The sequence below is a fragment of the Hyperoodon ampullatus genome (assembly GCF_949752795.1).
Source record: "Hyperoodon ampullatus genome assembly, chromosome: 18".
Classification (NCBI taxonomy): Eukaryota; Metazoa; Chordata; class Mammalia; order Artiodactyla; family Ziphiidae; genus Hyperoodon; species Hyperoodon ampullatus.
Genome location: NC_136931.1, coordinates 14485637 through 14500020, shown reverse-complemented (window position 1 = coordinate 14500020; position 14384 = coordinate 14485637). Strand labels below are relative to the sequence as shown.

Genomic DNA, 14384 nt, shown 5'->3' with positions numbered 1-14384 from the left:
TGTCTCCCCTGAGCTTAGTCCAGAATCACTTGCTTTTTCTAAAAGGGATCCTAGACTTCGGGATAGGGCTAAATCTAGACAGATTCATGGAATAGACTCCTACAGTTAAGGCATTTGTTCCAAGCATTGGATGTATTTTTGAAAATCGGTATTTTCTAAACCTTCATATATTTGAAAAAGCTTCAAAAAATGTGACCTGTATTCAGGAATTAACTGTATTTGTTCTAAAACTATTTTTTTCCACTCTTAGGTATACAAAGGAAATAACTAAAAATGACAAGTAGAAGTCTTGAGGAGTCCATGGGGGCTGTTCAGATGGGGTCAGTCAGAACGCTTAAAGGATTCCAAAGCAAGATTTTGCCACCCCTGAGTCCGAAGGTGGTTACAGAAGAAGAAGTAAATCGAATGGTAATGTATAAGAGAATTTCAGAGTAAAATACTTAATGCAGTCTTTCTCCTCAGGAGAATGGCAGTTGCTACTTGACATTCTCAGAATATCAAACAGAATTACTGGCTGATAATATCAGTTTAGTTAACATGGGTAGATTGCTGCAGAGCATAGTTACCTTTTAAAGCCTGGGAAATTTTTGAAATTATATACATCAAAGTAGAGGCTTAAATTAAATTGCTTAAGTTAATCAGTTGAACTAAGACTATGCAAGCAAATTATTAAGATTTTCTAAATATTAGCTAGAACCTTAAGAGACTGTCATTTATGTAGTTCAAAAACAGTCAAATATCAGAATTTCATAGGTTTAACATATATAATCAATTACCTGTTGATTGGCAAGAGTTATTTTTGTTCGTGTATTTGTAGTACATAGTGCATTAAAATGATGACTATATAATATCTAGGAAAAATGCATAACTTTTTCTGTCCTTTATGATAGGAAACAATTACATTTTTAATGAATTATAATGATTTGGTGAGAATTGAATTATAAACTACATGCTATGGAAATATCAATAACAATTTAAAGTGTTAAACATTGTGTTCACTGCATTTTAAAAACTAGTCTCAGGTTATGTTCCAATTAGAAAAATAAAATCTATCATCATTTTCTTTTGTGATTGTTCTTGTTTCAGATTTAAAGTAACTCCTTACTTTTTGCTTGTAAGAGTTTATTTTTATTTAAATCACAACACAGCTGATACCTCATAACATTTTAACGTTCTAATCTGTGTTCCAATCAAAAAGAATCTTAAAAAACTAAGTTGGAAGCTATATTAGAAATATGCCTTCATTTAAATGGATTCAATCACAAAAATTAAATTTGTAGGGAATTTGAAGAGCATTGATTTTAACCCAAGGCAAAATGAATCAGCTAAATTATATACCCCTGAATGTTTTAAGAAGTCTTGGCACACACTTAAGCATTATGTTGCTGCCAGTGATCATAATCTCTTTGCATATAAAGTAGCCCTAGAACAAAGTGAACATTCCAGAACAACAATTAATAGTGATTGGTCTTGGGTAAGCCCTTGCTGGTTTATTTAAATGATTTTATTTAAATGATAGGTTACATTTTTTTCTCACAACAGTAGAAAGTGTTAAAGAATTTTGTGTTCTTGTTTGGGTATGTGGATGTGACTGGCTGCTGGATCTGATGATTGACTTACAGCTCTTTTAAAACAAGGTCTAAATGTGCTCTTACGATTTCTAAAAAGTTCAAACTCGTTCCTAAGCAGCACAGTCATACTTCCCAGATCCTTTACTTTATAAGATTTCTCTTTAACATGATATAACATGATAAACACCCAAAAGCTTTACTTGCATGTTGTAACTTCATTTGAGAAATAGAAATATTTCAAGGAGGATTAGCCTCCTTAGCTCTGAAGCCCTTAAGTGATTTTAGAAACCTAGAGTTTTATGCTCTTCTGAGCATATATGTTAAGCTCTTTAGACATGTTCCTGTACAATTTCTTGACCTTCCTCTCCCCCACCCCAGGTTCTTTTGTGTGATTCCTTCAAAATCATAAGGAAACAGCAACCACATATCCTTTCAAATTATTGTGCAAAGAGCTCAGAAGTGCACGGGTACTTCACTTGTATTATTTATTTTAAACATTTTATAGGGGAACTTAGTGGCATTCCAGAATTACCCTGAAAGCTGCAAACACAAATTATTCATTACTGGCACTTATGAAAGCACTTTTTCAGTATTACCATTTATGAATCTTTGGCTCCTGTTGCTTTAAATTCTAGCTGACTCCCTCAGAGTTCCTGAAGGAAATGTCCCTCACCACAGAGCAGAGACTGGCTAATACACGTGTGATGTGCCGACCACAGATCATTGAACTTTTAGATATGAGAGAAACAACACATCAAAAGGTAGCTGCTTTGTGTCATACTTGCATATAAAGTAGGTCCTGGAATAATGTGACTATTCTAGAACAATAAGAACTAAGCAGTACTTACTGTTCCTGGGCTAACTAATCCCTTATTGCATTTGTTTTACTTTTATTATTATTATTTTTTTTTTTGTGGTACACGGGCCTCTCACTGCTGTGGCCTCTCCCGTTGCAGAGCACAGGCTCCAGACGCGCAGGCTCAGCGGCCATGGCTCACGGGCCCAGCCGCTCCGCGGCATGTGGGATCCTCCCAGACCAGGGCACGAACCCGTGTCCCCTGCCTTGGCAGGCAGACTCTCAACCACTGCGCCACCAAGGAAGCCCGGATTTGTTTTATATATTCCTTTTCTACCTCTGTTGATCTTGATATCTATAATTTGATACGAAAAGAATTACACAATACAATAACTTTTTTAAAATATTTATATATTGTTTATTTTTGGCTGTGCTGGGTCTTAGTTGTGGCATGCGGGATCTTCGTTGAGGCATGCAGGATCTTTAGTTGTGGCATGTGGACTCTTAGTTGTGGCATGCATGTGGGATCTAGTTCCCCAACCACGGATCGAACCTGGGCCCCCTGCATTGGGAGCATGGAGTCTTACCCACTGGACCACCAGGGAAGTCCTCAACTAACTTTTGACTAGTCACATTTCTTCCTTAGCTACTTCTGGACACCATTGTTTACAGATTAGGAGTAATCCCAAGAATTATATTAGCCAAGCCCAATTAGGTTATCCCCCTAGTGTAAGAAATCCCTCCTTACCTGAGCTGTCAAAACTAGAAAGGAAGAAGGAGGAACTGTTTATTAAAATAGGCATTTTTGTCTATTCTGGCTCATTTCCAATAACAAATGTATCCTTTTAGTCTCTAAAGAATAGCTATTTTAACATGTTTCTGTATTCTCATGTAAACCATACATTCCAGGCTTTAGGAGCATATGTTTATAAAGTAGTTCTTATTTCCTACATTTTAATTAATTTCTTGAATTATATGCTTCACTTTTTGCGCAAATTATGGTATGAGCCTCCATCAGTTGAACTGCTGGAGATTAGCCTCCTCTCAAAGGGTTCCCAGCTATTCCTGAGGGTTTTTCAGAGTGATTTCCCACAAGACAAGTGAGTCCCTCAGGCTCTTTTGCTCTCCTTGGCATGCCATTGCCACCCCTGTCTAGGATATGCATAAAATTTGCTCTTCTTCTGAGCACTTCTAGCTTTAGTTATTCATTGTTTCCTCTCTTTCCCATAACCACCCTCTAACTTTGAGAGCAGGGAACACAGCTTTCTCCAAAGCTAATTCATCCTAATTAAGGGCTAACTGCTCCTTTGCCAGAGCATCACTAAGACCAGACTGTGTGTATTGTTCTGTGTGTACTGCTCGTGTGTGTGTTTTAATGTATTTTGATTCCTGCTATGAAGGATGAAGAAATTAGTGTACCACATCTCATCTTCTTGCCTCTGTCCTCTGTCAACTCAGTCGGTTATTTTTTACTTTATTTTCCGGAGTTTCATTTGTTTTTTGGTTGATAGTCATACTCTTCTCCTTTCCTCAAGAAGAGATTATGGAAACTATATTTCCTTGATTTTATAAGTTTGATAACATTTGCCTATTGCCTTTGTAGGTGAACTGCAGATTTGTTAGATGTAAAATTCTTGGGTCACACATTTTTCCCATAAGAGATTTGCTGGCATTTTCTTCACTACCTTCTGGCTTTAAATGATGATATGCAGAAGTATGAAGCCTAATATTTTAGCTTGTATGCCCAAAGATTGTTTATTCTTATTTGATGTCCAGTGATTTTATTAGGATGTGACTAAATTTTTCCTAAGACACTATGTACCATTATTTTATTTCTAGAAAGTTTTCCTTGAATTATCAAGTATTTGTTCAGGCCATTTTTGGTTTTATTTTTTTTAGAAATATCAATTGTGAACATGCTGGATCTTCTTTGTCTGCCCTTCTACGCCTTGCATTTCCTCCCTAATCCATCTTAAACTTTCTGTTCATTCCCATTTCATTGTAATTACAGTCATCAACTTATCCTCTGTATCCCTTACTTTGCATTGTGTGTGTGTGTGTTTCTCTTAAAATTCATTCTTAAGCTTGACCAGTTCAACACACCTGGGTTGTCTCACAGCATTTTACATAGTTAGTTTCTTTTTTTGTACCTTTTAATTCACTTGTGTCTCAGATATCACTCTTCTTTGGATTTCTTCCTACTTCACTGGTTGCTTTTTTCTTATTTGTTGGATCTTTCTCCTGTTCCTGTTGACTAAACATTGGCGTTCTCCAGTACTCGGTCCTTAAACTTCTTTCTCTTCTGAACTCATTCCTTAGGTGACTCCTTCTAGGAACAAGGCTTTAAATTTCACCTTTTAAATGATTGCTTTCATAATTATATCTCCTGCTATGGCCTAGCCCCTGAACTCTGGATCATATATTCAGCTCAATGTGTGATTGGCAGCTCAAACTTAAAATCCTTAAGAGCTAATTTTTGCATTACATTCTTTCCCTAAAGGCATGATCTTTCTTCTTTGTCTTTCCTCCCTCCACCATGTAATACCCCCATTTATCTACTTTCTCAGGCCAAAAACCTTGGTGTTATCTCTGATGCCTCTGTTTTTCTCATGTCTTATATGAAATCCAGAACAAGGGCTAGTAATCACAAATATGTCTTTAATCCAACCACTTCTCACCACCTCCACCACTACCATCCCAGTTCAACCCACCATCATCTAGACTCCTGAAATAGCCTCCGTTTCCAACTTATTGCCCCATCATCAATTCTCCACAAAGAAGTAAGAGTGGGGGCTTCCCTGGTGGCGCAGTGGTTGAGAGTCCACTTGCCGATGCAGGGGACATGGGTTTGTGCCCCGGTCCTGGAAGATCCACATGCCGTGGAGCGCCTAGGCCCGTGAGCCATGGCCGCTGAGCCTGTGCGTCTGGAGCCTGTGCTCCACAATGGGAGAGGTCACAACAGTGAGAGGCCCACATACTGCCAAAAAAAAAAAAAAAAAAAAAAGAAGTAAGAGTAGGTTTTATTTTATTAATTATTTATTTATTTAAATATTTATTTATTTGTTTGTTTGTTTATCGCTGTGTTGGGTCTTCGTTGTACGCAGGCTTTCTCTAGTTGTGGTGAGCGGGGGCTACTCTTCGTTGCGTTGTGCAGGCTTCTCATTGTGGTGGCTTCTCTTGTTGCAGAGCACGGGCTCTAGGTGCGCAGGCTTCAGTAGTTGTGGCTTGCAGGGTCAGTAGTTGTGGTGCACGGGCTTAGTTGCTCCGTGTCACGTAGGATCTTCCTGGACCAGGGCTCGAACCTGTGTCCCCTGCATTGTCAGGCAGATTCTTCACCACTGTGCCACCAGAGAAGTCCCAAGAGTGGTTTTTAAAAATGTAAATCAGAACATGTTACTTCTGTGTTGAAAACCACCTAGTAGCTTCCTGTTACCCTCATAGTTATAAGGTCCTGCATCATCTGATCCTGAGTCCTTCACAGTCTTTTCCTTCCTCTCTCCCCCAGGTCATTCTCCTCTAACTGCTCTCCCCTCTTGCTGCTCTTCAAACACTCAAGGATAATTCTCACCCCAGGGCCTTTGCATTTGTTATTCCTTCTAACTGGAATGCTGTTCTCTCAGATCTTTGCGTGACTTGCTTCAGATCATTTCCTCAGAGAGGCCATCCCTTGGCTACCTATCATAAAGAGCAACCATCCCCCATTCACTCTGTCTCCTTGTCCTGCTTTGGTTTTCTTCATAGCCTTATCACTGCCTGACTTCATATTATGTATTTCTTTTTTAAAAAAAATATTTAGTTATTTATTTGGCTTGGCTGAGTCTTAGTTGAGGCCCGTGGGATTTTCGTTGCCGTGTGTGGGATCTTTAGTTACGGCACACAGGATCTAGTTCCCTGACCAGCGATCGAACCCAGGCCTCCTGCATTGGGAGCGTGGAGTCTTAGCCCCTGGACCACCAGGGAAGTCCCTGTTTCTTTATTTTTTATCCATTTCCTTAAGCATTTCAACTTCATGAGGCAGGGGCTTTATTGGCTTTGTTCACTACTGTATGCTCAACATATGGAAAATATTAAAAACTCAATTAGCATTTATTGAATGAACACATGAATTTTTCATCTCTTTTGATTGCTTAATCTTCCCTGCACTCTTGAATATTTGCTTTGTGCTCTCTGATTTTTTTCCATTATGTTCTGTGAGTTTATGGTGAAATGGTGTAATTAAGATTCTTATTATTTCATGGCAATGCTTTTCTGGTGAATATTTGACATTTTCTTTGCTTCTCTTCTTTTTTTTTTTCTTGAATGTTTTTGTATAGATGCTGGCTTTATTTGTCATTGTGATTATTATTATCACTCATCTTTGAAATAAAGAAGGGAATTCTTCCTGGACTTGCTGTTTGCAGGTAGTTAATGTTGAGGCGGGGCTCGGTAGGGTCGCAGACCAGCAGGAATTCTCCATGATTCTAAGGGCAGCTCTTTATGAAAGCAGATCATATGTATGTGTTTATTTGGAAGGGAAATGAGAGGAAGGGAGGAGGAGTAACTGAGTTGTGTTAGCCTTTTCTTCTCCCCAGAGTTCTAAGTTAGGGATTCTTATGATTCTTTTACCCTGTCTAAATGATTGACTCTTCCTATAAATATGCATATTTGTGTATTTTCCACACTATTGTCAGTAGTTCAGTGTAGATCTTCTTTAATTTCTGTTGATAATGGTTTGTAGTTTTTCCAGGTAAAGGTCTTGCACATCTTTCATTGGATTTATTCCTATGTATTTTATGTTTTAGGATGTGATTTTAAATGGTATTGTTTATAAATTTCATTTCCTAAATGTTCATTGCTAGTACAAAGAAATATAATTGATTTTTTATGTTGGCCTTGTACTCAGTGACCTTGATAAATCACTTGTTAATTCTAATTTATCTATAGGTTATTTTGAATTTTCTAAATAAACAAGTTTTTGTTCTGGGGAAAATGTCAGTTTTGTTTCTTCTTGATCAAAACTTCTAGTGTTAAAATAACCTTGTATTTCTGAGATAGACTCAACTTGGTCATGTATTATCTTTTTATATATTGTAGGTTTCAGTTTGCTAATGTTTTCCTTTTTTTTTTTTTTGATCTATGGTTCATGACCTATAATTTTCCTGTCTCCTACTGTCTTTCTCAGATATATGAAATTTATGCTAACAACATCATCATTAAATGGAAGACATTTAATTTTTTGTTTTTCTTTTTCATTGTAGTTTACTATAGGATATTAAATATAGTTCCCTGTGCTATACAGTAGGACCTTGTTGTTTATCTATTTTATATATAGTAGCTTGTATCTGCTAATCCCAAACTCCTAAATTATCCCTTTCCCACCCTCTTTCCCCTTTGGTAACCATAAGTTTGTTTTCTATGTCTGTGAGTCTGTTTCTGTTTCATAAATAAGTTCATTTCTGTCATATTTTAGATTCCACATATAAGTGATATCATATGGTATTTGTCCTTCTCACTTACTTTACTTAGTATGATAACCTCTAGGTCCATTCATGTTGCTACAAATGGCATTATTTCATTCTTTTTTATGGCTGAGTAGTATTACATTGTGTATATATACCATGTCTTCTTTAGCCATTCATCTGTCAATGGACATTTAGGTTGTTTCCATGTCTTGGCTATTGTAAACAGAGCTGCTATGAACATTGGGGTGCACGTATCTTTTCAAATTAAAGTTTTATCCAGATATATGCCTAGGAGTGGGATTGCAGGATCATATGGTAACTCTGTTTTTAGATTTTTATTTTTTAGACACTTTTTTATTTAACAAATTTAATCAGTTATACATATACATATGTTCCCATATCCCCTCCCTTTTGCGTCTCCCTCCCTCCCACCCTCCCTATCCCACCCCTCCAGGCGGTCACAAAGCACCGAGCTGATCTCCCTGTGCTATGCGGCTGCTTCCCACTAGCTATCTACCTTACGTTTGGTAGTGTATATATGTCCATGCTGCTCTTTCGCTTTGTCACAGCTTACCCTTCCCCCTCCCCATATCCTCAAGTCCATTCTCTAGTAGATCTGTGTCTTTATTCCTGTCTTACCCCTATGTTCTTCATGACATTTTTTTTCTTAAATTCCATATATATGTGTCAGCATACAGTATTTGTCTTTCTCTTTCTGACTTACTTCACTCTGTATGACAGACTCTAGGTCCATCCACCTCATTACAAATAGCTCAATTTCGTTTCTTTTTATGGCTGAGTAATATTCCATTGTATATATGTGCCACATCTTCTTTATCCATTCATCCAATGATGGACACTTAGGTTGTTTCCATCTCCGGGCTATTGTAAATAGGGCTGCTATGAACATTTTGGTACATGACTCCTTTTGAATTATGGTTTTCTCAGGGTATATGCCCAGTAGTGGGATTGCTGGGTCATATGGTAGTTCTATTTTTAGTTTTTTAAGGAACCTCCATACCGTTCTCCATAGTGGCTGTACCAATTCACATTCCCACCAGCAGTGCAAGAGTGTTCCCTTTTTTCCACACCCTCTCCAGCATTTATTGTTTCTAGATTTTTTGATGATGGCCATTCTGACTGGTGTGAGATGATATCTCATTGTAGTTTTGATTTGCATTTCTCTAATGAGTAAAGATGTTGAGCATCCTTTCATGTGTTTGTTGGCAGTCTGTATATCTTCTTTGGAGAAATGTCTATTTAGGTCTTCTGCCCATTTTTGGATTGGGTTGTTTGTTTTTTTGTTAATTGAGCTGCATGAGCTGCTTATAAATTTTGGAGATTAATCCTTTGTCAGTTGCTTCATTTGCAAATATTTTCTCCCATTCTGAGGGTTGTCTTTTGGTCTTGTTTATGGTTTCCTTTGCTGTGCAAAAGCTTTTACGTTTCATTAGGTCCCATGTGTTTATTTTTGTCTTTATTTCCATTACTCTAGGAGGTGGGTCAAAAAGGATCTTGCTGTGATTTATGTCATAGAGTGTTCTGCCTATGTTTTCCTCTAAGAGTTTGATAGTGTCTGGCCTTACATTTAGGTCTTTAATCCATTTTGAGCTTATTTTTGTGTATGGTGTTAGGGAGTGATCTAATCTCATACTTTTACATGTCCCTGTCCAGTTTTCCCAGCACCACTTATTGAAGAGACTGTCCTTTCTCCACTGTACATTCCTGCCTCCTTTATCAAAGATAAGGTGACCATATGTGCGTGGGTTTATCTCTGGGCTTTCTATCCTGTTCCATTGATCTATCTTTCTGTTTTTGTGCCAGTACCACACTGTCTTGATTACTGTAGCTTTGTAGTACAGTCTGAAGTCAGGGAGCCTGATTCCTCCAGCTCCATTTTTCGTTCTCAAGATTGCTTTGGCTATTCGGGGTCTTTTGTGCTTCCATACAAATTGTGAAATTTTTTGTTCTAGTTCTGTGAAAAATGCCAGTGGTAGTTTGATAGGGATTGCATTGAATCTGTAGATTGCTTTGGGTAGTATCATCATTTTCACAATGTTGATTCTTCCAGTCCAAGAACATGGTACATCTCTCCATCTATTTGTATCATCTTTAATTTCTTTCATCAGTGTCTTATAACTTTCTGCTTACAGGTTTTTTGTCTCCTTAGGTAGGTTTATTCCTAGATATCTTATTCTTTTTGTTGCAGTGGTAAATGGGAGTGTTTCCTTGATTTCACTTTCAGATTTTTCATCATTAGTATATAGGAATGCCAGAGATTTCTGTGCATTAATTTTGTATCCTGCTACTTTACCAAATTCATTGATTAGCTCTAGTAGTTTTCTGGTAGCATCTTTAGGATTCTCTATGTGTTTTTATTTTTTTTTAAAGAACCTCCATACTGTTCTCCCCAGTGGCTGCACCAATTTACATTCCCACCAACAGTGTAGAAGATTCCTTTTTCTCCACACCGTCTCCAGCATTTGTTATTTGTCGACTTTTAATGATGCCATTCTGACCACTGTGAGGTGGTAACTCATTGTGGTTTTGGTTCGCATTTCTCTAATAATTAGTGGTGTTGAGCATTTTTTCATGTGCCTATTGGCCATCTGTATTTCTTCTTTGGAGAAATGTCTATTTAGGTCTTCTGCCCATTCTTTGATTGTTTCTTTTCTTGTTATTGAGTTATATGAGCTATTTGTATATTTTGGAAATTAAGCCCTTGTCTGCTGCATCATTTGCAGATAATTTCTCCCAGTCTGTAGGTTGTCTTTTCATTTTGTTTATCGTTTCCTTTGCTGTGCAAAAGCTTATAAGTTTGATTAGGTCCCATTTGTTTATTTTTGCTTTTATTTCTGTTGCCTTGGGAGACTGACCTATGAAAACATTGGTATGATTTATGTCAGAGAATGTTTTTCCTATGGTCTCTTCTAGGAGTTTTTTTTTTTTTTTTTTTTTTTGCGGTACGTGGGCCTCTCACTGCCGTGGCCTCTCCCGCTGCGGAGCACAGGCTCCGGACGCGCAGGCTCAGCGGCCATGGCCCACGGGCCCAGCCGCTCCGCGGCACGTGGGATCCTCCCAGACCGGGACACGAACCCGCGTCCCCTGCATCGGCAGGCGGACTCTCAACCACTGCGCCACCAGGGAAGCCCTCTTCTAGGAGTTTTGTGGTGTCATGTCTTATGCTTAAGTCTTTAAACCATTTTGAGTTTATTTTTGTGTATGGTGTGAGGGTGTGTTCTAACTTCATTGATTTACATGTGGCTGTCCCGCTTTCCCAGCACTGCTTGCTGAAGAGACTGTCTTTTCTCCATTGTGTATTCTTACCTCCTTTGTCAAAGATTAATTGACCATAAGTGTGTGGGTTTATTTCTGAGCTCTCTGTTCTGTTCCATTGATCCATAGGTCTGTCTTTGTGCCAAAACCTTGCTGTTTTGATTACTGTAGCTTTGTAGTATTGTCTGAAGTCTGGTAGGGTTATGCCTCTAGCTTTGTTCTTTTTCCTCAGGATTGCTTTGGCAATTCTGGGTCTTTTATGGTTCCATATAAATTTTAGGATTAATTGATCTAGTTCTGTGAAAAATGTCATAGGTAATTTGATAGGGATCACATTAAATCTGTAGATTGCTTTGGGTAGTATGGGCATTTTAACAGTTTAATTCTTCCAGTCCAAGAGCATGAGCTATCTTTCCATTTCTTTGAATCATCTTCAGTTTCCTTTATAAATGTTTTATAGTTCTCAGCATATGCCTTTCATCTGCTTCATCAGGTTTATTTGTATTTTGTATGTGATTTTAAAAACATTATTTATTTATTTATTTTTGGCTGCATTGGGTCTTCATTGCGTGTGGGCTTTCTCTAGTTGCAGCGAGTGGGGGCTACTCTTCGTTGTGGTGTGTCGGCTTTTCATTGTGGTGGCTTCTCTTGTTATGGAGCATGGGCTCTAGGCATGTGGTCTTCAGTAGTTGTGGCTCACAGGCTCTAGAGCGCAGGCTCAGTAGTTGTGGTGCACGGGCTTAGTTGCTCCATGGCATGTGGGATCTTCCTGGACCAGGGATCGAACCTGTGTCCCCTGCATTGGCAGGCAGTTTCTTATCTACTGCGCCACCAGGGAAGCCCATATGTGATTTTAAAGTGAATTGTTTTTTACTTTCCCTTTCCAGTATTTCATTGTTAGTGTAAAGAAATGCAGCAGATTTCTGTATGTTTATCTTGTATCCTGCTACCTTGCTGAATTTACTTATCAGTTCTAGTAGTTTTTGTGTGTAGTCTTTAGAGTTTTCTGTATATAGTATCATGTCATCTGCATATAATGACAGTTTTACCTCTTTTCTTCCAATGCGGACAAATTTTATTTCTTTTTCTTATCTGATTGCTATGGCTAGGCCTTCCAATACTGTGTTGAATAGAGTTGGTGACAGTGAGCATCCTTGTCTTGTTCCAGGTTTTAGTGGGAAGGCTTTCGGCTTTTCACTGTTGAGTATTATGTTGGCTGTGGGTTTATCATAAATAGCTTTTATTATGTTGAGATATGTTCCCTCTATACCCACTTTGGTAAGAGTTTTTTTTTATCATGAATGGATGTTGAATTTTATCAGATGTTTTTTCTGCATCTATTGAGATGATCATGTGGTTTTTGTCTTTTCTTTTGTTGATGTGGCATATCACATTGATTGATTTGCTTATCCTTGTGACCCTGGGATGAATCCAACTTGATCGTGGTGTGTGATCTTTTTTTATGTGTTGTTAGATTTGGTTTGTAATTGACTTGTAATTTTCTTTTTTGGTATTGTCTTTGTCTGGTTTTGGTATCAGGGCAATGGTGGCTTCATGGGATGACTTTGGGAGTATTCTTTCCTCTTCAGTCTTTTGGAAGAGTTTGATATAAGAGTTTTGGTGTAAGTTCTTTGTATGTTTGGTAGAATTCCCTAGTGAAGCCATCTGGTCCTGGACTTTTGTTTGCAGGGAGTTTTTAAATTACAGGTTCTATTTCATCTCTAGTGATTGGTCTGTTCAAATTATCTATTCCTTCTTGATTCAGTTTTGGTGGGCTGTATGTTTCTAGAAACTTATCCATTTATTCTAGGTTGTCCAATTTGTTGGCATATAATTGTTCATAGTATTCTCTTATGTTTTTTTGTATTTCTTTGGTATTGGTTGTTATTTCTCCTCTTTCGTTTCTTATTTTGTTTATGTGAGTCTTCTCTTTTCTTCTTGGTGAACCTGAACAGAGGTTTGTTGATTTTGTTTATCCTTTAAATAAAACAGCTCTTAGTTTTATTGGTTTTTTTCTACTTTTAAAAATCTCTATTTTATTTATTGCCTCTCTGATCTTTATTATTTCCTTCTTTCTGCTAACTTTAGGTTTTGTTTGTTCTTCTTTTTCTGATTCTTTTAGGTGGTAGGTTAGGTTGTTTATTTGAGATTTTTCTTGTTTTTTAATGGAAGGCCTGTATTGCTATGAACTTCCCTTTAGGACTGCTTTTGCTCTGTGCTCTCTCTGTTCTGCCTGTTGCAAACTGACTGCTGCACTCTCCTCTGAGCCTCTGAAGCTCCCTTTCTGTCCCAGCTCATCACCATGCCAGTGAAGGGACTTCCCAGGATGAGGGAACCTTTCTTCTTTCACAGCTCCCTCCCAGGGGCGCAGGTCCTGTCCTGATTCATTTATTTTTTTTCTTTCATCCTACCTGGTTATGTAGTAATCTTTCTTGCAATTTTAGTTTTATGAGATCTTGTGCCAGCACTGAGCAGGTATTCTGTGAGAATTATTCCACATGTAGATGTATTTTTGATGTATTTGTGAGAGGAAGTAAGCTCCTCATCCTTCTATTCTGTCATCTTGATTTGGCCACCCCTAATTTTTTGTTTTTCTTTCCTTTGGGAGAGTTTCTATAATGTTTGAGTTGTATTTTCTTTAAATGACAGTGCCACACTTTTTTTAAAATTAATTAATTAATTTATTTTTGGCTGTGTTGGGTCTTTGTTGCTGCACGTGGGCTTTCTTTAGTTGTGGCGAGTGGGGGCTACTCTTCATTGTGGTGCATGGACTCCTCACTGTGGTGACTTCTCTTGTTGCGGAGCATGGGCTCTAGAGCACGTGGGCTTCAGTAGTTGTGGCACACGGGCTTCAGTAGTTGTGGCTCATGGGCTGTAGAGTGCAGGCTCAGTAGTTGTGGCGCACGGGCTTAGTTGCTCCGCGGCATATGGGATCTTCCTGGACCAGGGCTCGAACCCGTGTCCTCTGCATTGGCAGGTGGATTCTTAACCAATGTGCCACCAGGGAAGCCCCAAGTTGTATTTTCTTTAAATGTTTGCCAGAATTTGCTTGTAGAGCTATTTGGGCCAGAGTTTTATCCATGAAAAGTTTTTACTTTACAGATTCAATTTCTCTAATAGTTAGGGAACACTTCATATTTTCTATTTCTTTTTGTGCTAGTTTTTACGAATTGTATTTTTCTAGGAATTTATAATTTTAATCTAAATTTTCGCATTTGTTATCATTTTACTTAGTTTGGGTTCTGTAGTAATGTTCCTATTTTCTTTTTTTTATAATTGGCTCTTTTATAATTGGCTCTG

The 14384-nt window shown here is 38.0% G+C and overlaps 1 protein-coding gene across 1 annotated transcript in view; it reads left to right on the top strand.

The window, feature by feature from the left end:
• Positions 1 to 273: 273 nt before the first annotated feature.
• The window catches only part of HYDIN (HYDIN axonemal central pair apparatus protein), a gene marked incomplete at its 5' end in the record, with an annotated part of 359388 nt that continues 345277 nt past the window's right edge, over positions 274 to 14384 (top strand). The window contains 2 exons of the mRNA XM_079723315.1: positions 274 to 408; positions 2207 to 2332. Of these exons, the coding sequence (XP_079579441.1) occupies positions 274 to 408; positions 2207 to 2332 (261 nt within the window). The remainder of the gene's footprint in view (positions 409 to 2206; positions 2333 to 14384) is intronic.